This window comes from Pelmatolapia mariae, linkage group LG12 (assembly GCF_036321145.2).
Source record: "Pelmatolapia mariae isolate MD_Pm_ZW linkage group LG12, Pm_UMD_F_2, whole genome shotgun sequence".
NCBI lineage: Eukaryota > Metazoa > Chordata > Actinopteri > Cichliformes > Cichlidae > Pelmatolapia > Pelmatolapia mariae.
This window is the reverse complement of record NC_086237.1, coordinates 12,973,847-13,001,732: the sequence shown is the minus strand read 5'-3', so window position 1 is coordinate 13,001,732 and position 27,886 is coordinate 12,973,847. Positions and strand designations below refer to the sequence as shown.

Genomic DNA, 27,886 nt, shown 5'->3' with positions numbered 1-27,886 from the left:
AAAAAAGGACTGGACTGACTGTAAATATGGAGTAGGCACAACCAGGCTTGCAACACTGATCATTTCTTCATTTTAGTCCTTCATAAATCCTGTTGATTACCAATAAAAAATGGCTTAAAATAGACAAATTTGACTGTGCAGGATTCATACATTGAAGGATGTTTAAGAAGCACGTTGTCTGAAAACGTCATGATAGCTTTACAAAACAAAACAAAAAAAGAAGAAAGTGACACTTTCCACAACAATTTCACGTAAAAGCACCGACACTGGGATCATAATCAATGTGACAATAAGAGGCAATCCCTCAACCAGCAGCGAGTGATCCTCACACACTCTCGTCTTCACGTTTCTAGTAATCTGAAGCGTAATGGCGCACTAGTTTGTCCCTGTGCGCTCGCCGTCCTTTCACATGATTTCCACTGCGTGTGACTGCCCTGCATTCCTCAAGTGGCGATATTTTCTCTGTGTGGAAGTGATTAAACCTTAGGGCGAGCGAAACGTAAACATGGCGTGAAAACACGCTCCGTGGCCGTGTTTTGAGTGATCTGCGGCAAACAGCGGACCGTCTGCGGCGTGAGAGGCGATTACTAAGATCAGAATTCGCGGATAAAACATCAGTTCCACTTTTTGTGTTTTTGTAGTTGTGTGTGTGTCTGTGTGTCAGAGTGCATCTTCAGCCTGCTCGGGCGGATGGATACCAGATAGCCGATGTCTGAGGGGCTTCTGGGGGCTTCGCGTCGGTCATGGCTGAGCTTCTGCAGCCAGATTCAAGAATGTAAGATCCGCTGAGAGCCACTTTTACTACAGACACCAGCTACAGCATGCAGGGTGGACCATAAACATACACGGCTTTGCTACTTTGCTGATAGTGAGCTACTACATTATTATAGCAAACCAGACACATATGTTTATGCACAAAGTTGATTAGATGCTTGCTTCCAGCACAGTATTACTAATGCGTGGTTGAAATGTGGCTTTTCTTGCTTCTTTATTTCTTAAATGATACATTTAGCCACTCGTGTGTGCTTACTTCTGCAGGTGTAACTATTTCTTCCTATATGATGGATCCAAGGTCAGAGGAGAGGCTGATCCTACAAGAGAGGGGATCTGCTACTTCTACCCTGAAGAGGTCTGGCTGACACAAAGTGCTGCAAGCTGCACGTGTGTGTGTGTGTGTGTGTGTGTGTGGGGGGGGGAGTGTGTCAAAGATGATAACAATCTCCCAGCACTTGTATTTGTGTGCTTATGTTCTTAGCTTGATTTCAGAGAAGTCTGTGAAAGCATCACGTGTCTCTGTCAGACCCCTCTAGACAAACAGGAGCTGCTGTGTGGGCAGCTCGCCGGCGTGGGCCGCTGCATCTCCGAGCTCTCCTCCTCTCCAGCGCGCACGCTCAGGCTGCGGCGCAACAAGTTCGCCATCCGCATGAAAGATGACTTCTTCTGGGTGAGTGTGGCTCTACTGGTGGTCCAGCAGCAACTTCTTGTGATATTTCAGGCTTCACTAATGGTTATTCTGGGGATGTGTTTTCTTTTCTCCCCCAGGCGCTGGGCTGCTCGGTGGATGTCCCTACTGTCAGCGTCTCTGAGTTCCTGGACCAGCTGATTGACCTCTTCTGTTTCTACAACGGCCCTGTCCGCTGGAGCTATCAGGTGCAGCTGCACAAATACTTCTGCTTTGTCCTACGTAGGTTTAAGAAACATTTACATCAGCCGTCACAAAAAGATCAAGATGTCTGACAGCACAACCAGTGACAAGTTAAAGGGGAAAAAAGCTGCATTTTTGACCCATGTATGTGGCTTTCAGCAACACTGTGGGGCTTTTTATTGAAATGGTTTTGGGTGGACTTAGTGTGAAGGGTCAGTGCAAACCTTCATCTCTGGTCTCTTCTCTGAGGAGCCTCCCTGTGCTTCATCCGTAGCACTGAGTATGACAACAAAGTGAATCACACGCTGTGGCAGGCATGCGATCTCGGCCCATGTGAGACATTTCAGGCCATGCCGTTAAACAGTGCTCTGCCACCTTTATGTTTGAATTTCCTTTAATTTGCCACCTGTCTGAATAAAATCCCCAAATGCTCATTGTCATCGAGTTTGACCTTTGCTTTGCAGCTCAACAGTCAGGAAACCCTGGCAGCCCAGTGGGCGAGGTACCTCTCTCACCTGCAGTCAGGATCCTCAGAGCTGAGTCACATCTTCAGCTGCTTGAAGACCATCGACTCGACTAACGTAAGTACTAAAGGTCACACGCGGGGTTCTGCTTTTAGCCTGCCGCCACTCAGAAGGCAGAATATGTCACAATGTCCTGTGGTGTTGAGTAAGACCTCAGCATGGCTCGACAAACCATCAGCGGTTCATTTCTGCTTATTTAGTGTGCCTGCAGGATACATGTAAACAACACAGTGGGCACACGCTGGAGATTTGCTCAGTAGATGATCACATAAAAGCAAAATAATTTTTTTTATTGTTTATTTCTGCATGAGCTGCAGGTAACATTTCATCGGATTCATTTCCTCAGGTTGACCCTCTTCTCCTGCTCAAAGCGGCCCTCATTCTTCAGGCCTGTCAGCGCTGCCCTCTAGTGTTAGCCGGATGTATTCTGTTCAGAGGAAGGTGAGCTCGCGTTTGAAGAGAACGGCCACGAGTTCTTCTTTTAAATGTCAGCTTCTGAAATCAGAAATTTTTTTTATGTATTTTTTTTGTGATCTGCTTCAAAGAGTTGTCAGCACACAGATGTCTCCAGGGCTCACAATGAAGGTCATGGTTCACGAGAGTGAAACATACACCAAGGTAGGACTTCAACATTTGTCCAGAGGTTTCCTAAACTTTTTTTTCTTTTTTCTTCAGATCAGCAATATTAAAATCGTAGATATAATGAAAAGTTAAAGTAAGTAAAGCAGCCTGAAAAGACGAGACGCACCAGCCCCCTCCCCATTCACACGCATACACAGAATTAGCATATGGGATGGAAGCTCAAGGGTACTTTAACACTAATTTAAGAGTGAGTTAAAGGATTGACTCACTCCGCTGTGAGGACACCATGCTTGACTGATGCACTGTGCAGTTAGTGTTTTGTGACAAATTTCTTTATTTGAGCAAGCTGCAAAAGCCGTACTTTAGAAGTCAGAGAATAACTTATTCTTCATCCAGGGTCACTCTCTTTGATGTGATAGGTCTATAAACGCATAATAATTTCACATGTCTCCACTGATTCTATATATTTGTTTCTCTAAGATGCAGGCAATCTTTAATAATGTCTAAAATGTAACAAAAAATACAGCATAACTTTGGCCTGCTGCTAAAGTACAGATCGTCACTTGTGGATGGGCTATAAACAATCAATCAAAATTGTTTAAGTTTGAAACAGCAGCTTGTATGTATTGTAAAAATGAATGAATATTAAGTGTTGGCATATTTTCAGCCTGATGAAAACTTGGTGTATCTCAACATGGTGTGCAGTGTGTCCTATTCATCTATAACAGATGAATAGAATCTGAAAGTAATGTACTTAAGAAATAGGGGAGAAAAATCCATTAATAATGAAGGGAAACGGAGAGAAAGGTAGTAGCAGATTTTATGGAGTGATGAATCTAAATCTCCAAATGTAAAAGTTTTGTTTCAAAGACACTCCGAGTGTCTGTGACCATCTATAAACACGGCGGAGGCTCTGTCATGGTTTGGAACTGCATTTCCACCAGTGGTGTTTGAGATCTTGTCAAAATTAATGGAATTATGAACCCAGTAGAGTTCCATCATTTTGATCCACGGTGCCAAAAAGTGTTTTATTGGAAGCAGCTTCATTTTTCAGCATGATGATGATCCCAAACACACAGCCAGTGCCCTAAACCTGGATAGAAAAGACACAGTGGAACACCACTCCAGAGACTGGATATCAACATTATTGAAGCAGTGTTTTGACAGAAAGACAGACAGACAGAACAGAGGGCAAAAAGAAGAGCTTGTCCTTGAAGAAGCCTGGTGAACTATTCCTGAAGACTATTTAAAGAAAAGTTTAAGAAAGCTCGTCTAAGACAGTTCAGGCTGTGTTGAAGAATAAAGAATAAAACCTAAAAATGACAGAAAACAGAAAAACTGGAGTAAACCATGACAACTAATCTCAGCACACAGTGATTCATCCTGTATGCTGCCTCTGTGACCCCGGGGTAGCTCAGCTAAAAGCAGCTAATGCAAAGACGCATGCAGAATTGCAGTGTGGTGCCAGGTGTTCTCGCAAGCTAGCAAACCTGTTAGATTCCCTAGGAGGATGTGGGCTGGTGGATAATTAAAGTGGGCTGATGATGCAGCTCTCACTCTCAGAGGTTCTCAGAGAGCCTTTATTGTCATTGTGCAGAAAGACACCGAAATAAGGAGTGCTGCTGCTCCTGGTTGTTGCATTTAAGTGTTGCTGCTGTATAACAGGCAGCAAAAAATACTAATGATAATTTTTTTTCTTGTGTAGGCTCAGCGGCCTAATGGAGCAAGTGCATCAAGCTCATTTAGCGGTACTGTCAGCTCTACAACTGTGTTCCTGACCACGCCTGAACTCCAGGACCTGCAGTCCGCTCCTGTCGACAAAGGTTTCAGGTGGTTTCTCCTTATTTATTTTGCAGATGATATTCAGTGAAGCTTATTTAAACAAGCTGCTTGAATCCCATTCTTACACAGTTCTGACTTTCTAAAACCTTCCAGCTGTCCTACCACGCCACAAAGAGACGGTCCCTCAAAGAAGACCCGCCTGTCAAGGACTTTATCTGACACTCCTTCTACTGAGTCACAAGTGTCAAATCCAAGTTTATCCAAACCTCCTCAGAAGGCGTCCCTCAGCCCTCGTTTGTCAGACTCCGATGTGTTCAGCCCGGCTTCGTCCCACAGCGCTGCCAATTCCCTCAACCCATCTCCACAGTCGCTCAGGCCTCTCTCAAATGGAGAACACTCTGTTGAAGATGAGACGGGAGAGAGCCGCTCCCGCGACAGCACAGGTGGTCGCAGCCAGATTCGCAGTGAAGGAGACGGCTCCGTGTTTGAAGAAGACTCCCATCTAAATGGAGGAGAAGGGGAGGGAGCTTTTGGGGGTGTGTTTGAGTTTCAAGCGGTCGAGTCTGGAAATGAGCAGCCGCACGATGATAAGGTGGTGGAGGAAGACAGCAGAGTCTTCCGTGGGAGTGTTTCAGGCCACAAGGCAGGGAAGAGCGATCCTCCTCCTCTTCTTCCTCCTCCTCATCGTCTCTCTGACGCCTCAGAGGAGAATGTGCTGATCCCCATGACGTTGTACATGCACAGAGTGAAGGGCTTGGTGCTGGCTCTGCTGGTGGAGCCTCACTTCATGAGTGACGCCGCTTCTATGGAGGAAGTGGTGAGGGCTGTGTTTTGTTTTGTTTTTCCTCTGCAAACTGCAGCTCAATTTAAATTCAAGCAAACGAGTGCGTTGTTTTTGCCTTTGTCATGCTGATACGTGGCATTGTCGATCTGTCTCCAGTATCACAGCAGCCTGGCTTCACTCAATGGACTGGAGGCCCATCTGAGGACCATCTCTCCGGGTGCCCCGGGAGGTCCAGGGCCCTACACCTTTGCCCATTTCGACTGCATTCAGAGCACGCTCACAAGTAATAACTAATTAAATATCTAATCAGCTGTCTCCCTGCGTTAAATATTCGGCACTCCCTACGCTTGTCTTTTCAGCTTTTTTTTTCATATCTGATATTCCCAAACATTCTGTCTCTTCCAGTTTTCAAACTTTCATTTTTCTGCTGAAGTGAGTATAAGTCCCTGCATCTCTACCCAGGGCAGTGGGGCTGGGAGGGGGGAGGGTTGGTAGATTGTCTTTGCATGAGCTAACTGCTAATTTCAAGGACTGTGATCAGCATTCCTTTGAGCTGCAGGCATGCCTGTCCAGGTTAATGTGCCTCTGTTATTGTGTGTCTCTGCAGCCAACCTGTCTGGCCGGTCAGGGGGAGCCTGGGATCAACCCTTTGTCAGAGCCACATCACTTCTTCACTCGCATTTCTGTAACACTGAGACTCTGCAGGAGGCTATTATCAGGTCAGCATGGCAATGATGCAGTAGCTTTTGGTGTGAGAGGGTGGAGGGAGCAGGGGGATTTCTTCTTCTTCTACTCAAGTAAAGGTTAGAAGGGAGGGGGGATTATTTGACAGTTTATCACGTCCATCCCTCTGAACCTAAACCTTCCCTTAACTAGCGTGGATCTCGCTCTGACAGCTGATATTTACTGGCAAAACCCCCCACACTGTTTGCCTTCTTTAGTGTGTTTGTTGCACAGCGGGCTTGAAATTTAAATCTGCGTGACATTATGTCGGCAGGAATGCCAGCACAGCTGTGTATGGAACCCGCAGCGTGGCCCAGGAGACTTACTTCCAGCAGAACGGAGGCTCGCTGAGGAACTCGGGCATCCCGAACCACCAGGACAGCGCTTTCTCGCTACCCAGCAAGGCCCGGCACAGACTGCTGAAACACGGGGTTAACCTGCTCTGACAGGGCAGCGTCGGGTCGCCCGTTCAGGAGGAAATGTATTTCACTAGGAGAAGAACTGCCCTGTAAGTAACATTAAAAAAATAAAATGGAAAAAAAAGCTCTGCTGTAGGAAATTTTACAACAGGATTACATCTTCTTTGCTGCCCTCCAGCTATGGTTTACTTGTTCCCATGACATGCTGTACATTACCGTACGCTGTGACACTGTGCTGTAAAGCCCTAGTGGATCTCATATTCACAGCAGAACTGTTTTTTTTAAATTTATATTGTAACTATAAATTTGCTATGACAGTGGATGCTTGTTAAAGCTTAGGTAAAGTAGGTTATGTTTACTTCCATGCTTGTATGAGTCTAATTTTATTTGTTACATTTAAACAAAAAAATAAAGCTCAGCCTGAGTAACTGTCTGCAGCAGATGTTCCTGTTGCTTTCACTCATGCATTTAGACTGAAGCCAGAATCGTTATCCTCTCCCACATTTGAGAAGAAAAACATGCTTGTTCGCTGCTACTGTATTGGCTTATTTCACCTATTTGTCTAGAAGTTCTAAAGCATTTTATAATCAATTCTATGTCAGCAATCAAAAAGTGTTATTTAAATATTTGGCTATTAGGACTATGATTTGTCTTTACTGCTGCCATTTACACAAAATTGTATTGGAAGGTTGTCTGAGAAGAGGTTTGCTGTGATGAACTTCTGTGTGTTTTAAAATAAAATGAATATGTGATCCGCTCTGAGTTGGCCTCTTATGAGCTACTTTTCTCATGACTTGCTGAAAACAGCTGGGGCTGCCTGACCTTCTTATGACTTCAGTGTGGAGCCTATTGTTTTCTGCCTCTTGCTTAATGCCTCCGTTCAAACGACCATGAACAGGTGTGTGCAAAGCGGTCTGAAATGCCAAACGCATGCCTGTAAGATGTTCATACTTTTGCTCTCTCAGAATATCTTCCCCTATACGTGTTCCGAGTAAGGTCGTTCTCGACCATCCAGCTATGGAGTAATTAGGGCAATTAGCTAAGTAGCTGAATGTGAATGGGCTTGCTCGGCGCTCTGGGGGCGCCTCATTATGCAGGCGCATTGAATAAAAAGCAGCGGGGGTCAAATGGGTGGGCAAGGCACGGACAAAAAGAGGGGCAGGGACTGTGAGGAGGGCCAGGATTCAAATTCTAAGTGGTGTGTTGTCCCCCCATTGTCAGTGGGGTATAATAGCGAGGGGTCCAAACTGGCCGCAGGGCTTTGGAGAGCTGGCATCAGAGAAGGAAGTGGCCGCTCCTCGTCGCTGGAACAGCACTGGCCGGAATTCGGGATTTCACCATGGCCTCTTCAAACTGCACGCGGATTACACCACTTTTCATTTTAATGATGCTTAGCTGCTGTGGAGTGTTTGGGCGCGCGGTGGGCACATCGGAGCTTTTGTCACGGAAGCCACACGAAGCGACTTTACGCACGGGTCGGTGGCGGCGGGGCACCGCGGACCGGTGCGCGGAACTGGAAGCACCTTGGCTGGAGAACACGCAAGAAGCTCGCGTGGATAGCGGGACGCGTTTGGAGATCAGCATGCGGCACTTTTCCGCGAGAGCTTCACGTGGGTTGGTTTTTCCAGGAAAACCTCTGTTCGGCTTCGTCCGGCGCGTCTACCGCTGCTGTCAAGAAGGAGAAAACTGCAGGAGGCTGAAAGGGATTCAAGGTCGCATGAGAGGAGGTAAGAAAAAAAAAGACAGAATACACCCAGGCAAAAGAAACTTTAATTTTTCACTTTAACTTCATGCTCGTACTGTGGAGGGAGTATTTCTAAAAATCCCCCAAGCAAACAAAAAACCCAACTAAAATCGAAGATCGAAGATAATCCCTGTGGTTAATCCTCCAAAATGGAGTTCATTTCAATACATAAAACTAGCTGTGCGGTAACCACGGGAACGGACTCTTCACATCTGTAAGCATCAGCTGGCCTCCATACAGCTTCTTCTCATATTTCTTGAGCTTACTTGCTATATTAAGAATCTTAATATTTCCAGAGTTTAAAAAAAAGTTGTGGTGCATATTAATCAGGAGAGAAGAGAAACTTTGTTCAGTAAACCATTCTGAATGGGTCTAATGAGCGATGAACTAAGTGAATAAATTACAGGGATGAATTGGTACCTAATTTAGCAGAAAATTAAGCAAAAGAAACACGAATAACACGAAGCAGCCACACACAGAGTAGGCATTCTGGCTTTTCCTCTGGAAAATATCATTTTTCAGCAGAGGTGAAGTGAAGACAGAAAGGCAGTTTGGGGGTGGATAATGACTTGAATAATGCAGCTGTAGGGAGGACTGTGTTATCTGCACACAAATGAGTCTTAGCTGGCTTAATGTTCCCTTCAAGAATTGTTGAGACATCCTGCTGACTCATTAACAAGGCATTAGGAGTGAAAACATCACCTCTGCGGTGGAGCCTGACATGAGTGAATGTGCTTCTCTGTGACATGAAATGCTGTACCGTGACTCTGGCAGACTGTTAACCGCCTCTTCTCCGCCTCACCAGATACAGGTGTGGAGTTTGTCCTCACCGGGGAGATCTTGTCATTAACGGTTACAAGAGCCGAGCTTCACCTTCAGCTTTCCAACCCGCAACATCTGGACATCCGCCCTGTGCTTCCATCCATGGCGAAGCACAAGCTTCCTACAAGGTACAGGCTCAAAACTCAAGAAATGTACTTTTGGTGTTTTTCCACACAATCTTATTCAAGACACAGTAATATCATTTGACTGATGGGCTCTGGGAATGGCTGGCCTGATTGTGACACTGTCTCTTGCCACCTTTAGGTACACTCTGGGGTCACGGGGTCACACCGTGGAATTGAGAGTGGACCTGCTGTTCCTTTTCCACAGCGCACAGGAGGTCATGGGTGGTCGAAGGCGAGGCCCTAGCTTGACAAACATCTGGCGGGTGGTGTTTTTGTCCGGTGGAGATCCGCCGGGTGAAAACCCCTTTGTAAAGGATCCGCAGGACAACATGTTGGGGAGTCCTCCTCTGGATCTGGGCTTGGTCCTGGGTTGCAGTCAGGGTGGAACTGAGGTGTCATGTAGAGCTGGTGGTGTTGACTTTACGCACACACCTTTCATGGCTCTTTATTTTGGATGAGGTTAACAATTGGACCTGACTGTTTTTGCATGGCAGCATTTCATCGGTCTATTGCCATTACCAGCTGAACAGAAAAGGATGCACTTCAAATGTCAAAATGATTAATTTATAGGCTAAATCTTATGCAAACTATCTATCTCTCTCTATATATATGTAAATATGTAAATTGTAAATATGACATACTGTAAGTTTATTGTGTAATTTTGTGGTTATGAGACTCGGTCCAGCAGTGGTTCATGACAAAACGCGCGGCCTCCTCAGTCTACTTTGTTCAGCTGCTGTCCTCCTTTAGCTACGCATTAATCTGCCTCGTGCTTCTATTTAAAGAAGTTTTCACAGTTGGTGGGAAAAAGAAGAAAAAAACAACACCTGGACAAACAAAGGGCTTGCACATGTGCTTCGACCATGCTGAACTGAGCTGCGATTATTCTGTTCATTTGTGAGGAAGTATGTTTAGATCCTCGGACCCTGTGACATCTTTTCTATCATACCTCAGAAACTGATGATTATCATCGTTCACTTTTTTTGTGATTTTCATTTGTTTACTCAAAATTTGACTTCTGAAAGATGGGAAAAAAGGACTTCTTGTACGTTTCTGTGCTTTGCTTATGTGGTTGAACTGACCATAAAATAACTTATTGGCAACACAATAAATCAGCTATTAATAAAATTCTTTAGACGACAGTGTTGACTTTGTTCATCTGTGTTACTGTCCCTAAATTTATGGCACCGAGGAACATAAGGCATAAGATGCCACGACGCTGCTGCCATTCAATAAGGGTTTCATAATGAAAATATGTATACTTATGAAGGAAAAACAGAAAATAAGAGACGAGAGCCCCAGCTAAAAAAAAACAAAAACAGGCGGTCCTGAGGTGGTGCTCTGCCTGCCTTGGAAGCGATTCTTTTTTGTTTCTGGATTCAAAATTGTTATTTTTTTTGGAACGATTCTTTACCATTGTGAGATACATTTTGCATCTTATCGCCAAATATATATCAAACTGAAGGAATATGACACAAAATCAGATCCAGATGTTCCTGATGTGGTGTGGCGTGTGTGTTTTCAGCCTCTGTGGAGGTATTCTGTTTCAGGCTTGTTCAGTTTTTAGCCTTTAGACCAGGGGTCGGCAACCCTGGGCACGCGTGCCACAGCTGGTAAGCAAAGGGTTAAGTGATGGCACGACCATAGCTGGACTGGCCATCGGGCGTACCAGGCCGGTAGGTCGATGGTGATTTTTCGTTTGGGCCGATGTTTTTTTTTTTTTAGTAACGGTAAAAACAATGAAAGATGGTGGATTGGCCAGATGCTGGCAGATGTGTAAAAATAACTCAGTTGTTTGGTGTGGGGCTTCCACTGAGGCCAGCAGGTGGATGAGAGAAAGGGGAGGCAGGAGGAGGAGAGACCCGAGGCGGCCGCCGGTCCGAGTGTCAGGTGAACTGAGCTTCAGGTAAGAAGTTATGACCTGCAGTCTATCTGGGTCAGATATAAACCAAGTTTAGGTGGAGTTTATTTTCGTTGTGCTGACTTTTTACAGTCAGTTACAATAACTCGTACTGCGTGCTAGCTAGCATGACGGAGTTTCTATACAGCTGGGTGGGTGCTATGATGTAACTGATATCATATTTTATTCATAAGGTTAATTATTAGAATTGCCAACCGTCCGTATTCAGAGAAAATATTACGCGTTTCGTATTGAGGTGAAAAGGAACACAGTTTGTCCCATACTTCAGCTACAATGGAAAAAGACACAATTCTGGAGTTATTGTGTGTCTTTGCTGCACAGCTGCCTCTTCTTCTCTCATTCTCTCCCCCTCCCTCTCCTGTTGCTACCTCAATCATGAAACTGATCAATGATCAGCTGATCGGCTTTTCTCTCTTGGTTGTTTATCTCCCACTTTGCGCCAGAAAGAGGAAACCAGCGGGTGTCGCTCTAAACAACAGCTGCACGTTTAAGCTTGATCAGCTGTTGTTAGAATTATTGAATATTAATTTCTAGTATCAGCTGATGTTTGCTGGAGCCACAGCTGTAAAATCTGCTGGTCATGATATTGGTTTGGATAAGTGGTGAGAGGGAAACATGAAGATGAAACCAGGAGATGTCCTTACTGAATCATCAGAGCTGAACAGGTGATGGAGAAACAGGTTCACCTTTTAGGTGACATGAATGAGTTGAAGGGAAGTTATGAACTGTTTCTGAGAGACAAATAACACCAGGATCCTTTTCTACGTAGCTGACAGCTGGTAACTGTGCAGGGGCGGATCTAGCAAAGTTCTGCCAGGGGGCCAGGTAGGGCATTAACAGGGAAAGGGGGGCACAAAGAAATATTTTTCTTTCTTATTCTCATTTAAAATGTCTGGCTTTTAATAAATAATTATCTGAATCTTACAACCAAAGTTTTCATCTGATGTAAAATGTATAGAAATCATAAATATACCAACAAGACAATGTACATCACTGTTTTCATTCAAAGGCTTTATGGCTTTTCCTATAAAACCTGGTGGGCTGGTCTCTAGTCAAAATGCCCGGGCCAGTTTTTTGTCCCAGTCTAGCCCTGGGCACGACACGCAGTGAATTAATCTGAGAGGGTGCATTAATAAAATAAATGGCCGGGCCAGCGGTGCACATCGCAAAATAGCTCGCATAGACACATTAGTCGTGCTGTTTCTTAATGACGGTATCTTAGCTAACAACCCCAACTACCAGATTCAACTTGTAATTGGCTAAAAAATAACTTAGCCTACTGGTGAGAGGGACGTTGCTAGCTGGCAGGTTTTTCAAGCGATGTTGAAATTTCCACATTCCAACACTTCAAATGCTTCAGGAGCATCAGCACCACAGAAATACACAGATACATCCAAATACTCAAGACAGAATTCACAATGCGTTTTCGGGACTTTCAGGTGTATGGACCAATGTTTTCTTTTCTGATCAAACGAGAAAGCTTTAATGAGCAGCTGGATTTGTCTCGCATTAACTGGCTGGACACAGAGGACATTGAAATGCAGCTAATTGAAATGAAAACCTCGACTCTGTGGGGGTCAAAGTTTGCAGAACTACGAATGCAGCTGGAATCCACAGCTGTGCGTGTTCATGGAGCTTGCATGTTCACCTGCTGGACATCACTACCTGACAAGTTTAACTGTCTTCAGAACATTGCAGAGGCCTTATTGACAGTATTTGGCTCTACATATCTGTGTGAGCAGATTTTCTCTCACACGAAGAGTGTCCTCAGGCAGCCGTCTGAATGCTGGACACTCGTAGACCTGTGTCTCTGCGTGGGAGACCAGAGATCACGTGTATCCCTGTATTAACAAACATGCCATATTGCCTCAATTTATTTTCTTATCATTGTTGTGAGGAGACCATAAATAGCATTTGCATTTTCTGTTGTACAGTTCATTTGCTGTTAGGGAGTTCTTGTTATGGATAAAAAGAGTCTTTTTTGTTTCAAAATAGCTGATAACTATTCGCTGATAGCTGCCAACATCTGCAAACAAATATAATTCTATAAAGTTGTTCTATATAGTGTGTAACTGTTCATGTAGAGCGCTATTAAATTTATTGCTAATGCAATCATATGGTACATTGACTTCTGAGGAAATTTTAGATGGCACTCATCATCAGAAAGGTTGCCGACCCCTGCTTCAGACTATTTTGAGGATTTGTACTATTAAACACACACACACACACACACACACACACACACACACACACACACACACACACACACTCTCACCCTCTGACTCAGTTTGCCAGTGGGGGGTGAGGCACTCAAAGCTATTTGAAAGCTCCTACCCTTAATCTGAATAACAATAATCTGGCCAAAGGGTTCAGGCAGTGAGTAGCCACCATCATCTGAGAGACAATTATCCATTTGTGAAGTAATTAAAAAAAAAAGAATAATGTATGTTATTGTGTTATTTATGCAAGGCGTCACATGACATGGGCACTTTTAAGGTTAAGAGGTTTAAGGTAGAGCCTTGCTTGTCCTGGATTTTTAGCCAATGCTGATATTTAGGCGGTAACAAATGATGTACTGGTTTTAAAGTAATAACAAGCATTATCTGATGACCTGATCTTTACTACTTTAATGCTGATTTTATCTGTTGTCATGCTCTGTTTTGTAATTTTAACTTATTTTATGTATTTTATGACTACTGTTCCTTTTATTGTGTTTTTTGTAAGGTGACCTTGGGTTTCTGAAAGGCGCCCTCAAATAAAATGTATTATTATTATTACTGCAGTTCAGTTAAAAAACAAATTCTTAAAAATATATTGGCACATATCAGACAACATATACCCTGATACAGACAAATGTGTGATAGATTAATAATAATTACCAAGCCAAGCCAATATGTTGGAAGCTATTCATGCATCAACAAAAGGTACAGTACTGTGCAGAGGTCCCTCATTTCTTTATATGTTGTTAAGAAAATGGGAAATAGGTGCTGTGAATGACTGAACCATGCAGTCAAACTTGGATCCAAATCTTTTATGAACTTTGTGTTCATAATTTCACCAGTTTTGGAAAGATCGCTGTGTCTCACAGATGGTTGTCCACACTCACTGTTGTACCTCTGTACATACTGGATTACTCACTCCATAAGATCTGTTGCCATCGATGTTCAGTCCAGTTCTTGTGTTATTTAGCATACTTCAGTGTTTTCTCCTCGTTTCCCTTCATTAAGCACGACTTCTTTCCACTCAGACCACTTCTGTCCAGATGCATCTCTCAGTATCAGATCTTTGCTGGATTTTTCAGTAAAGACCTCATTAGATTACATAAATTACTTTTTCAAACTGTTCATCTAGTGTAGATATATTTCTTTAGGCTTTTGCTATGCAGAGATATACCAAGTTTTCAACTAACAGCTCTGTGGGAGTCTCCTTGTTGGAGTAAAAACACTATTTTATGTGTCAAACTGTTATCTTTGCCATTTTTCATAAATATGGCTAAAGAAATAGGAACAGATGTGTTTTTGCAACAGGCTACTAGCAGTAAAATGATTAAATACTACTTTTTGTTTTGCCAAGTTGTCTATTATGTGTAGACAATATTGGTTTATCCCTTACGAGTCTTTCATGCTCAAGTGATCGGTAACGTAACAGAATAAGTTCCTCTAAAAGTGGGGGAGGAACAAAGACTGCAGGTAAAATGAGCAGACAAGACTACTTAAATACAACTCTGGCTCCTTGGAACAAAAGAAAGAAATGAGGGGTGGCTCAAGACTTTTGTACACTACATCAAGTCCAGCATACTTCACACTTTTTAATACATTGCTTTTTAATTCCAAAGTACTTGGCCTAAAAGAAATTCAATTAACCAGAGCATTATGTTCAAATATTAAATGACCTGGAATAATTGTAGGTGGTAACTCCTGGGTGGTGGAGGTGGAAGAACAGCAGCAACACATTCTGATAAAATAGCACATTTATTAAAAAGACAGCATTTATCAGCAGTTCCCATATATGCCATATCTGAGGCAGAAGATCAGGGGTCTCGCATACAGTTTCTCAGTCCACCTGCTGCTGCTTACATCCCTCAGAAGAGCAATTATTTACCAAACACGTGCGTATAAGGTACAACTTGCACACTCCGTGTCTCACACATACACATTCACGGCAGCAGACCCGGCTGTTCAAATTGAATGGGCTGCTGCCTGGACAATGGGCAAGTTGGCTGATGTTCTGCTGTTCAAATTTGTTTCCGTTTAAATTGATCTCACATGTTTAGTTGTTTAAAAAAAAAACAAAAACAAAAAAACAAATTTACAATAATTACAGAGCAATTCAAACGACTCTTTTACAAGGATTTTTTAAAAAAAAAAAAACAAAACAAAAAAAACCAAAAAAAACCCCCAAGATTGAGTATTCTGGCATGGCCTCAATAAACGCGATGACAAGACATGAAATGACATGTTAGTTTGATTTAGCATGTTTCCCAGGTGAAAGAAAGGATGAGAGGTAATTATTTTGCACCATGTTAGGACTCTGATGAACAATTTGGATGGAATGACTGAAATTCTTTGGTTCTCATGTGGGGAAAAAAAAAAAAAAAAAAAAAAAAAAGCAGAGCAGATCTTCATTCCACTGCGGTAGTTAACTACGAGACCAACAACAAAAGGTCTGGAAAGAAGGATGTGAGGAGACTGCTTGAAATAAGTTGTGGGTATATGTTTATTACACTTTTCCTGCAAAACCTTTGTGTTTTTTTTAGTTGAGGTTAAGAACAGACTTGATATACATTTTAATTCTTCTGACATGTGTCCTGTTCTCCTAAAAAGAGTCCTTCCTGTGGAATGAAAATCTAGCCCTGAAAAGTTTTTTGTACAGAGAAGGAAGAAAAAAAAAAAAAGGCTGTTTTGACATAAGCCAACAAAAGAGCCACCTCAAGGCGAATGATGGTAAAGCGCATTTGTATTTAACAATTCAAGGCAACAAAGACACATGCACGCACACATACATACACACAAATGACATTTTAAAATACATGAGGCAGTGCAAAATGTCACACCAATAATATATCACGTTTTAAAAAGTCAAACTAAAACAAATCCTGAGGAAAAAAATTTCAAAATCCAAGCGTATTATAAAATATCTCCAGGTCAGCCCCGCTCCGATTTAAATTACACCTAACGCAATGGAAGATCCCATATATTCAGAGATAATCTCATTTGTTTAACAGACAGCTCATCTGGCTGCCTGTTAGAATTTTTATACTCTGTACCAATAACCATTTCTCCCCAGAAGAAAAGGCCACAAAGTCATCTTCATAAGAAACAAAACAAGATCAAAAACAAACCCTCACCTACAACCCCAAATTAACAAAACCAAAAACATTGTCGTCACACGATAAAAAGTGTGATCTTGTACCTTATATACAAACGCGACTGTGTAGACTTGCAGAGGAGTAGAATATGGTGACTTTGGCGCTGGATTAAATGACCGTTTTGCATCTTTTCAGAGGAAAGAAAGGCGCTTATACAGATTGGTGACAAATGAAAGAAAGAAAAAAAACAAACCCCAAAACAAAATCAGTCACACACTTGACGACTGCAGCGAGACGACCTTATTTTCTGCTGTGCTTATGAGAGGCATTCTGATGGGATGGCTTGGGTCCACTTGGCCCCCTGAAGCTGGTGTTATATTTTCCCTGCAAGGGGTGAGCACAAGGCTCCAAGAGGACATTTTTTTTTTTTTTTTTTTTTTTTAAACCATGCAAATAGTACACTATATTATAAACAGTACACTATTTATAATAAAGAATTATAAAAATTTCTTGATGGCTTCTTTGAGCGATGGACGCAAGCTTGCACATGACAAGGGTGGCGTGTCCACACCAAGCTGGGAGCAAGCTGTTGCCCCAAGTGGAGGTGGTTGAGTATCTCCAGGTCTTGTATGTGAGACAGAGAAGGAAGGAGCATGTGTATGCTCCAGTGCTCTGTCATGGTGAAGAGAGAACTGAACGTGAAAGCGAAGCTGTCGATTTACCTGTGGATCACTTATGGCCATGAACTCTAAATAGCAACCAAAAGAATGACGGAGCAAATACAAGCGATGGAAATGAGCTTCCTCTGAAGGGTGTCTAGGTTCTGCCTTAAAGACTGGATGGCTATTCGGGTCAGCAGAGCTGCTGGATCTCTGCAACAAAATGAGCCAGTTGAGCTCAATCAGGCATCTGACTTGGACCTGATCTGAGCTCCTGGATGAGGTGTTTCGGTTACGTCCAACTGGGACTAGGCTGGAGTAGACCCCGGACACGCTGGAGAGATTGTGTCTCTCTGTCTTAGGAACACTTGAAGGTAAAGGAGGTGGCTGGAGAGAGAGAGAGATCTCTGCTTAAGGAGCTGTCCTGGGACCTGGATAAGTGGCAGAAAATGCAGACAGATGGAAGGAATGACTACGCATTCTCGATGTCCGTGTCATCAAGCGAGCCTAAGTGCCACCATAAAGGCAAAGGTCAACGCAATCAAATGGTCATCTTTGTCCTACAAGAAGAAACAAACAAAAAAACAAACAAACAAACAAACAAACAAAAAAACCTTCAAACCCGATGGGAGTGACTTGGAGGTTCCAAGTCTAGTCTCACTCCCAATTAAAAAAAACATGCTGAGACTCAGTCAAGACATTTTGGCATCACCAGCAAAATTCTGAAGATAATAAGAATTAACCACTTAGGAAACCCCACCAGGTTTGGCTGCCTTAACCCAACCAAAAATAAAGTGAAAATATGAGTAAACTTCACACTAAAACAACCCAAACATGCTAAAGCTCCCACATAAGACACCAGTCAGTTTCCTTCTGACACACTTATTATCTGGAAACTTGGAGAATCAGTGCCAAGGCACACTGAAACACTGTTGGTTTGTTCTTTCATTTCTCACCAGTCTGTATGAAATAAGAGTAAGAGATTACAACATTCAAAAGAAACAAAAAACACACACAACACTACCATAAACTGGCTAAATATTTTCTGGCACCAAATTTTTAAACCACCATCAATCACAATGAGGAGGGGGAGGACCGAGGAGTAAGGAAGCATCCACAACGCCTGAATTATTAATCACTTTTCAAGTACTGCCTATGGCAACAGCAATACTAGTCAGAGAAGGGAGTAGAGGATTGGGTGGATGGGTGGTGAGTACTTAAGACGCATTAGTGAAACAGGCAAAGTTACAAAATCATCCTCAGAGTAGAGCTAAGCACTTAAGGTAAGTAACTAGATACATTAACAGGAGACTTCACAACAACGCCACCAAAACCAAAAAACAAAGCTTCTTTTCAGTCTGCGTGGAAAGCCAAGAAGAACATTTTTGTCCAAAAGCTCAAAGCAGACGCCGACAACATAGATATGCGAGGGGTGTGTGAGGCGGGGGGAAGGCTCATAGATTTCATTTTGTCCCAATTTGATCAACTCAAAAGACCGAAATATGACCCCACAGGAAATTCACAATGTAACTACACAAAAGGTACAGGCAACACTGAAACGTCTGACGACAACAGAATGGAAAAAGCTAAGAGAAGAATTGAATAAAGGTTCACACATAACATCTGGTACACAGTTGATTTTTTTTTAAACTTATATTATTGTTGTGCTTTCTCACCTCTCAGAGGACAAACATCCAATATACAAAGAGTGACTTGGAGAATACACGGCAAGTGTATCAAGGGGGGAGGGGGGGATTTGTAATCATTTAGAATCCTAATATTAAGAAGTCCTGACCTGTTGTGATAGTTTAACATTTCAGAGTCAACTACTCACATTTGTTTTAAAACACACATTTTGGACAGAGATATAAAATTCAAATTAAAAAACAGGCCACCATGTTTGAAGTTTTCTGATAAAATAACAAAAATGACATTCTTTGGTGAAACAAAAAGAAAGACACGCACTAGTGAATGAACAGGAAAAAAAAAGAAAAAAAAAAAAAAGGCAGATGTCACAGCGATGTAACTGACTCAATGAAGCTTTTCACAGCATGAACTTTGCCTCTCACTAAATATGAATATGGCGTCTTTTACTGAAGGAAACGGCTTTGTTTAAAGATTAGATGTGTGACTTGTAAAATAAATCCATCCTCGGGATAACACCCCCCCCCCCCCCCCAAAAAAAACCCCCCCAAACAAACAAAAAAAACAACCAAACAAAATCCAATAGGGTCTTGTAATTTGTGATCACAGATGAGGACATTTTTTGATGGCCCTGATTTAGTATTTGGTGGAACAATACCAAAGATGTTCATCACTGCACACAGACGCATTTCTGAAACCCGACCTACATTTATGTAAAGGCAAGGCGACTTAGACAGCAAGTGAGCCCACTGGTTTGCAAAGGACTTTCTGATATTTCAACATGGCAGGTAGAAGATGGCACGTCAACAAAAAAGGACCAACTAGAACAGAAAGATACGAAAATTTCCATCTCTGCACTTGTCTCTCAGATGACAACTGCATTTCCATTAACCGTGACGTTTGATTTCTAGTTTGTTCTATTTAATCAAATTCTCAGCAGTACCATTTCCAATTTGAAAGTAACATGTCTGGCCAGATGCTGAGCAGGAGTGCATTCTTGTTACGCCCCGCACAAAGCAATGCTTTTTAGTTCACAAAAACCGTCCCGGACCAATCACTCCTGAGCATCCTTTTAATGCCGAAATGTTTTTTTTTTTTTTTTTTTCCCAGCCCTTGAAGGACTGGTGTGGAAATGGCTAACACTGTTCAAAAGGGTCAGCAGAGGTGGATGCAAACACATTCACAGAGAAGCGCACAGCATACACTTCCCACATCTCCTTTTTTTCCCCCCATTCTTACAGCATCTGCTTCGTCTTGCAGTGGGTCTTCCAAAAGTTATTGTCTTCTTTGTGTACTTCCTTGTCCAGCCCTCTCCTGTGTGTATGTTTTACCTGTGCTGCTGTTACCACCATGACCCCCTCCCCCCCCCATTCTCCCCCTCCCTTTCTTCACAGTCCCGTGTCTGTCTCGTCCACCCGATGTCTCCTCCGCCGATAGTTTTAGCTCACAGCCGGCAGAGGCAGAACAGTGTTGGGATGAACACCCCAAACGCAACGAGGATGGGAAACATTAGGCTGCTGTTGTCAGCTGCGTATGGGTTTGGTGTTCGGGGGCCTGACTGGACCCTGTGATGGGTACCTTTTGGGGGCTTTTTCTTCCCACCTTCCTCGCCTACTTCACCCTCATCATCGTCGTCGTCGTCGTCCTCAGGCTTCTCTAAGCCAGGGTGAGGTTGAAGCTTTGGTACATCTGTTAAAAGATGTAGAACAAAAGTCAGGGAGAGCTCGCTGGTCCCAGAAAGTCAAAATGCTTTAGTCAAGACACTTCACTGTAAAGTGCTGAACAATGTGTTTAACAATCTCAGGACTCACCTTCTAATGTCCCCTTCATCACGTAGAGAGCGCAGATCTTGGGGTTGTCATAATAACCCTGAAACAGCAGATTCAACAGAGTCAAATGTAAGCAAAACGTGTATCCGCATATACTTTCAAAGCTCCCATTTAGTTGTTTGAGTTTCCATATTTGTTTCTCGACTTCCCATTCAGTTTGTGGTGTACATTTAATCACATTTTGTATCCAAATGGAGTTCAACTGATTCAGGGAAGAAAATCTTTTTAGACAGGAAAAATGCAAAGAGTGCCAGTGGTCCACAAAAAAAAAAAAAAAAGGAAGAAAGAGGTCACTGCAGAAACTTTCCCAAGTATGCCACTTTATAAATTTAGCATACAGTCGCATGCCCTACAAACAGGCTACCTGCTGTCATTCAGAGCTTTAAAAGGAATCATAAAGCTGTATTTTTTTTTTCTGTGGCTGCAGCTCATTGATCAACATTTACTAGTATAAACTGAAAAGTGTAATAATTATGACGCATGTGTGTGAAAATAAATGGTGACTAGACAATTTCAATTTGGAGTCATTCAGTGAAACTATTTAAACACATTTGAAATGAGAACACTGCATAGAATATTTGTACAGTAACAGAACCCATGACTTAGTTTTGGTCATGTTGCCACGTCACTCCAAAACCGCAGATAGCAGTCAATAAGAAGTCACATGCATGTGTGCGCATTTTATTATTTTATTGATTTATGTATTTTTATATGTGTGTGTAAGTAGTCCTACTTAATTAGGTCAAGTAAATTTTGGAGTTTTTGGAGATTTTAATTCATTCATGCTCATATATCTCAAAAGTCTAAAGTCGAACATGATGGATTATGTGAAACACATAATACTGCTGCTACACTCTCACTGGAGGAGATACTTAACAAAATAAGAATTATTAACTTCTGATAAAGCAATAAATAGCAGGTCATATCAATGAATTAAAATAAATCTCAAAAAGAAAAAAAACAAACAATAAAAACTTACTTGACCTAATTAAGTAGGACTACTTACACACACACACACACACACACACACACGAGACTCTTACTGAGTAAACCACCATTTCAAAGGCACTTATTGGGATCCTCACTGATAACATCGATTCCACTATTAACAGGAGCATGAAAGAGATTCAAGATATAAAAATATGGTACAAGATGCACAATCTAAACTATTCTAAAGACAATTAGGTTGAAAAGCTTCAAGACACTATGGGGGATAAATGATACCAAGGAAGGCAACAAGGTTTGTGAGTCAGCTGAGATAAGGGCATGCCTCAAAACACAGGGTTCAAGCACTGATGAAATTATTAATTTTTTTAATCATTACATTAGCATTACATTGTTAAAAGGAAAATAAGATGTTACAATGTTAACCAATCCAACCATTTTGACACCCCCAACTTTCGCAGACATTACCCACAAAACTCTGACCATCTGTGTCGATATGAAAATAGATGCAAGTAAACATCCAATGAAGTCACAGGCAGCGCGTGGTCGTCCTCTATTGTGCATGCTCTACTCAGACAACACCCTGGCCTGAACTAAATAAACCACTTCTAGCAGTGAGAGTCCTGTTTTGTGCTCAATGTTGGAAAGGACAGCTTCAGATAATATCTTGATGTGATTCTCCTGATATTTACCAAAGCTCATGTGTCAAGATGATCCAGAAATGAATAAACTCAAAAATCACAGAAACGAATGTGAAACAGCACGCTACATCTGTGACATGAAAACAGACTGTTCAGAAAGAGTGAAAACCACAGATGTGCCACACTCTTAGTAATCCTGTCCTTCCTCCGCTACTAATTTGAATTCACCACCTGCAAGTATCAAAGCAAGTGATGTACACCTAGGTTTAATTTTTAGCTTATTTATAACAATTCATAATCTAACAGGTAGTTGTAGTGATATCAGGGAGGAAAAACAAAAAACAAAACATCATTTAATTTTTTTTTTTTTTTTTTTAAAGAAGCATGGTAGGGTCTGGGCTTTAGGCCTTTTTCTTCACAGGCTTTTGAGTTTTCAACAGGTTCTGTGACTCCACCCATAAACAGCAAAAACAGTATCTGCTATGCCAGTTATTTTCTTCAGTTCCTTGACAATAATAGTAGGACCAGAAAAAAAAAAATGCCACATCAAGTTCACTCTGCCCTAAAAAGGCCAATAAGATACTGGATGGTTCAGTCAGTTTCACAGCCCACACACCAACTGGCTATCAAGAGACACTTTCACAAAGGGAGTTCATTATGCAAAGCTTTATGTGTGTCAGGGGTAATGGCACCCATGACACACAAGTAGTTATGCTCATATCTAGATCAAACTGTATTTGAGTTATATTAATATAAAGTGAGTACTACCTTTTCTCCCAAACTCTGACTATTACACATAGCTGCTTGTTGCCATCTTATAATGCTAAAACACTATTAAAGATATAGAAAATAAGAATTAAACACTTAGTTCATCACTGTTTTTGGACATGTTGGGGGTTTAAAAAAAAGAAAAAAAAGAAAAGTGTTTTAAGCTCAACAAATGACAAATACAGCACTCGTATGTAAATGGCCTGCATTTGTATAGCGCTTTACACTACATTCAGTCATTCACACACACATTCGCACACTGGTGATGGCAAGCTACATTGTAGCCACAGCTGCCCTGGGGCGGACACTGGCACCACCGGGCCCTCTGACCACCACCAGTAGGCAAACATGGGGTTAGTATCTTGCCCAAGGATATTTGGCATGCAGCCAGGAGGCAGCCTGGGATCGAACCACCGACCTTCTGATTAGTGGCTGACCTGCTCTGCCACCTGAGCAACAGCCCCACCCCACACGGTATCTAAACCGTGTGTAAAAATAGCCAAGCTCAGATAATTCAACAAATTAGAACTCACCTTTACAAACTCCACAGTGAGCTTGCCATTGAAAGTGGACACCTCTCCCTGCACGCTCAGCTTGCCCCGTCTAATAGAGAAGGGCACGATCTCATCATGAGCAGTACTGTGTCCTACTCGATCAAAGATATCCAGGTCCTTCACCACCACGTGGCCATTTAGACGAACATCAAACACCTGGAAAAACATTCCTGAATCAGTAATGATTAACACCTCATTCTTGTACTGTCACAGACACGTTTAACAGGGAACATTAACAACTCATAAAGTACAAGAAAATGTGGATTAAAGGTGAGGTTATGATGTTCCTTTTACACAGTGGTCATGAGATGGGAAATACACTGGGCCATAACCAATTTAAATGCAACAAAAAATGTTTTTATATAAAAATACTTCCTGTCCCTTTATTCATTATTCTCACTAAATTAACTTCTTATTAATTAGCAAATCATACCATGAACAGCTTTTTAAAACTGCCTTACCTTTTGCTGTGACTGAGCAAAGTAAACTTCTGCATACTTCATAACCAGTATATACTCTCCTTCTTCACGAATGGGGACGTCATATCCAAAGCTGTCTTCATTGTAGCGCTCTGTCTGGTACAAAATCTGGTCCTCCTGATTGGACCGTAGTATTGGCAGACGCATCCCATAATTAGACGCTACAAACGGACAACATCATCAGGGTCGGTATGCAATCAGAAGACAAGATCTGCCTAACAGCAAAAGTACTAGAAATATGCTGCAAGTCAACTAAAGCAGCACATTGCAAAACCCCACAGACTTTCTCTGCATTTGATGACATAACAGCACCGTGCGTCAAAAAAAAGTAACCAACCATGCTGCGTTTTCACCAAGGTTCAATAAGTTTGCCTCAAAAATGGAACCAAAAACTGTTCTCCAGTCACGCTGATCACATCAGTACCTGCTTCCTCTACATATTGAGTGGGGCGGGGCTGTAGCCCTCTATGCTGACTCCTCATAAGTTTGGAGCTACTTGCGGAAGCCAGAACACACAGGGGTTTCTGCAGGAAATGCCAATTTTACCTCCGTGGAGCACCTACCTTCACAATGTCACTCTCACTAGAACATCAGAGGTGAAGCCTAGCGAAGACACGCACGCATCTTAACAGTTAATCACATTCACTCACCTTTACCAACTTTCCCTTCCAGTGGGTCCTTTTTGTAGTGAATACCGTGCACATCTACATGCGCGTCGCCCCCGGCATTTACAGCCCAGATAACCCGTTCAGAGAGGCTGGGCCCCCCACCATCTGCCCAGGACTGCTCGGACAGCAGCGACAGCACCGCTGCGACCAGCCCGGCGACGAGCTGCGCCGTGACCCGCTGCATTACCTCACACCGCCTGCTCCTGGACACACAGACAGACACTCAGCGTCGGTATTTCCCCGCATGCGGCATGTAACATTAACTGTACCAGATTAGCCAGTGTCAGGAGCTAGCAAGCTCGTCTTGATGACATGAAACATGATATCTTTAAGTTAGCCAGTATGCTAACAGTACCGGCAGTGGCATTTTGCACATACACACGGAAAATGTCAGCCAAGTCATAAACAATTATTGTAATTTCACGGTGACAAAGTCACGACATACCACCTCTGTATTCATTGGCCAAAGAATAAGACGATGAGAAATTAGCAGTGAATAACGTTGGTTAGTTAGCTAGGCTAGCTTGCTAGCTAACCTACCTGTCTAACCAGAAATTCTTGGTGAATGAGAACCCGGCAAATCTTACCTTCCCCTGCCACAAATATCTCCAACCTGGATTTTTCCAAAGTATAGGCGTGTCTCTGCTTGCCCTGTGAAGCTGAGTGCCTACAATCTACACTGTGCGATAACTTCACCTAGTGCAGATATTGTTAGTTGCTGCTGACTACAGCCTCCTACACTGACTTTCATTCAATGTGTGCATCCAAATGAACATTTGCTCTGCTGCTAGCTGCAGCTGCTGGCAGTTTGCAGAGGGCGGAGCAGCGCTACCTAACTACACTTCAAATGACTGACAAGTACTTCGTCCAATCACTTTACTCCGCCGCTTAAAGGTTTCCCGGACCATCAAACACATTTTGTATAACACAAACCAATCACATAATTCTTTGTTTAAACACAAAAAACACAGCTATTAATTCACTTTTAGAAGAATATGACAGGAAATTACTTTTTGAGGGCTGGAACAATTATGCACCTTTAATAGAAACAGGCAAGACTTGTCGTGCGTCTTTTTTTCCACGTCAAGTGAGGGATTTCAGCTTTCATGCCCCGAGTTTAGCCTTAAAGGCAACATAGCGCAGAAGAGTCTTTAGAAGAGTTTTAGGAAGTGACTATGAGGCATAAAATATTTTAAAACTTCTAAACTCTAATGAAACTATCATTGTGCACTTCACAGCGTGTGAAGTTCTGTATTTTTCAATACTTGCTTAGCATTAAAGCTTTCTTTGCCCGTCGGTTTAACCATCAGTCCCTTCAAAAAAGCCGCTCGAGGGAAGGCTGTTAAGAAATCTGACAGCTCTACTCACTCTGTAAAAACAAAGGGAAAAATATTCAACGCTGTACTTCCAGTATTTTGTTTTTTCTTTTAAATACAATGAACTGAACTATCTAGTCATACAGCATGCAGCACGTGTTCTTTAAGAAGAAGTACCGCCCCCTGTTTTTCCGGTATGGTAGGGTCTCGGCCAATTGGGAAAGTCCAACGCAACGCGCACCCAGGAGAGCCCTCAGCGCGAACACGGGGCACCTGAGAATTGACCAGAAAGAGATGAATGAAGATAGTTGCTATAGCAACGGCCAACCGCCACGGATGACAGGTGTTTTACGACTGCCTTTTCCCCCTTTTAACTTGCTAAATATCCTTTCTTCTTAAAATAAAGCCTAATAAAAAGAAATAGTTTAGTGCAGCTGTTTCTCTGTTTGAACCAGTACTGACTGTAGTGTTACGGTGGCACACGCCTACAGAGCCATAATGTTTCCACGAAGTACATTGGCTTGATGCTGCTTTACAGACATTTAGGGCTCGGCTACATCTTTTTCTCCAGAAGACAAATAACCCAGAGGCAGCACGTGATAGTGCAGCTATGTCGTGGGTGTTGCAGTGCCCGCCTCAGTGTTTGGTTGTTTGTGCATGAAAACTTCATCTTGCACTGAAAATGTAGGCAAAGCATTAAAACAGACGTATTCTTTAACTTTGTTGGTTGCTGCACATAGTTTTGTCAGAGTACTCTGAATATGGTCAGTTTCTGAATAGTCTTGTGAATTTTAATAAAGAGATTATAAAAACAAATGTATGCATGTTTGTTTTATGGAAAATTATTAATTTGCATGTAACTGTCAAACATCTGCCCAGTTAAAGTAGCTAAACATTTCTCTGTGTGATTTGTCTTTTGCCAAATATGATTTTAATATTCTCAACAACGAAACTGATAAAAGTTCACACAGGAAGAAGGCACAGTTAACCTCACCCACCTTCACCCACCACTCCTTGCATCCTCACTGTTACACCAGAGCATACCTCCAATTCTCCAGGCTCTGTTGCACCTGTCCCCTCCTCTCACTACAGATCACAATGTCGTCTGCAAACATCATAGTCATAAAGACTGCTGCCTGACCTCATCTATCAGCCTGTCCATCACCACTGCAAACAAGAAGGGGCTCCCTGATTGATCCCTGATGTAATCCCACCCCCTTCTTGAACCTTTCTGTCACACCTACCGCACACCTCACCATTGCCTCACTGTTCTTATAAATGTCCTGCAGCACCCTCACATACTTTCCTGCTACTCCTCACTTCCTCATGCAGTACCACAGTTCCTCTCTTAGTACCCTGTCATATGCTTTTTCTAGAACCATAGATGACATTTGATGATTGTACAATAATATCAAAATATACCCAGCTAGCAGACTCACACACATGCCCAGTACAGTATAACAGTCTTGAGCTACCTCTTTGGTTTTAAGCGAGCCTTATTGGAAACACCTTCCGTTTTTAGCATGAAAATGATCCCCAAAACACTATCAATGCACTAAAAGCATGTCTAGATAGAAAAACACACAATGTTACATTATCAGTCATGGATTAGGCCTCCCCAGAGCCTGGACCTGAACGTTACAGAAACATCTTGAATGGAACAAAAGGCAGAAACATCCAAAGAAGAGCACTGAATGTCCTCCAAAAAGCTTGGAGAACTATTCCTGAAGACAACTTTAAGAAATTACAGTTCAGGCTGTGTTAAAGAACAACATTTGGCCTTACCAAATGTAGACTTTCAAGCTCTTTAGAACTGCACAAGCTCTGTTTTTTTCTTTTATACCGACTGCATTTCCACGCATGTTTGCACATATTTAAATAAACCGCTGCATCCGTTTGCCGCGTTCCTAGCAAAATATAAAGAAATCAGGGTTGGCTCGTGACTTTTGAATACTGCTATATGAATAACAAATATTATAAGGAGGGCGGAGATTTGTCCTCAGG

At 42.4% G+C, this 27,886-nt stretch overlaps 3 protein-coding genes across 5 annotated transcripts; 2 read left to right on the top strand and 1 right to left on the bottom strand.

Annotated features, from left to right (window-relative positions):
* Positions 1-385: 385 nt before the first annotated feature.
* Positions 386-7,221, top strand: hps4 (HPS4 biogenesis of lysosomal organelles complex 3 subunit 2). Of its 3 annotated transcripts, none has more exons than XM_063489402.1 (12): positions 386-775; positions 1,039-1,129; positions 1,301-1,444; positions 1,543-1,650; positions 2,110-2,226; positions 2,516-2,610; positions 2,715-2,787; positions 4,457-4,581; positions 4,663-5,350; positions 5,474-5,600; positions 5,723-5,749; positions 5,925-6,025. In XM_063489402.1, the coding sequence occupies exons 1-11, from the start codon at positions 744-746 to the stop codon at positions 5,746-5,748; spliced, it is 1,626 nt and encodes a 541-aa protein (XP_063345472.1). In that variant the 5' UTR covers positions 386-743; the 3' UTR covers position 5,749; positions 5,925-6,025. The 3 variants fall into 3 exon arrangements, with proteins under 3 accessions (XP_063345472.1, XP_063345468.1, XP_063345471.1); XM_063489398.1 differs by lacking the exon at positions 5,723-5,749 and adding an exon at positions 6,315-7,221 and having other exon boundaries at positions 391-775; positions 5,925-6,036; XM_063489401.1 differs by lacking the exon at positions 5,723-5,749 and adding an exon at positions 6,315-7,221 and having other exon boundaries at positions 393-775; positions 4,687-5,350; positions 5,925-6,036.
* Positions 7,222-7,846: 625 nt separating this feature from the next.
* si:ch211-170d8.2 (uncharacterized protein LOC571755 homolog) lies at positions 7,847-9,731 on the top strand. The gene is made up of 3 exons (XM_063490391.1): positions 7,847-8,186; positions 9,009-9,153; positions 9,290-9,731. Exons 1-3 carry the CDS (start codon positions 7,847-7,849, stop codon positions 9,606-9,608), a joined length of 804 nt encoding a protein of 267 aa, XP_063346461.1. The 3' UTR covers positions 9,609-9,731.
* Positions 9,732-20,082: 10,351 nt separating this feature from the next.
* On the bottom strand, positions 20,083-25,316 carry mlec (malectin). The gene is made up of 6 exons (XM_063490222.1): positions 25,154-25,316; positions 24,549-24,769; positions 23,881-24,059; positions 23,399-23,575; positions 20,494-20,551; positions 20,083-20,371 (listed from the first exon to the last, which is right to left on the bottom strand). Exons 2-6 carry the CDS (start codon positions 24,748-24,750, stop codon positions 20,127-20,129), a joined length of 861 nt encoding a protein of 286 aa, XP_063346292.1. The 5' UTR covers positions 24,751-24,769; positions 25,154-25,316; the 3' UTR covers positions 20,083-20,126.
* Positions 25,317-27,886: the final 2,570 nt, after the last annotated feature.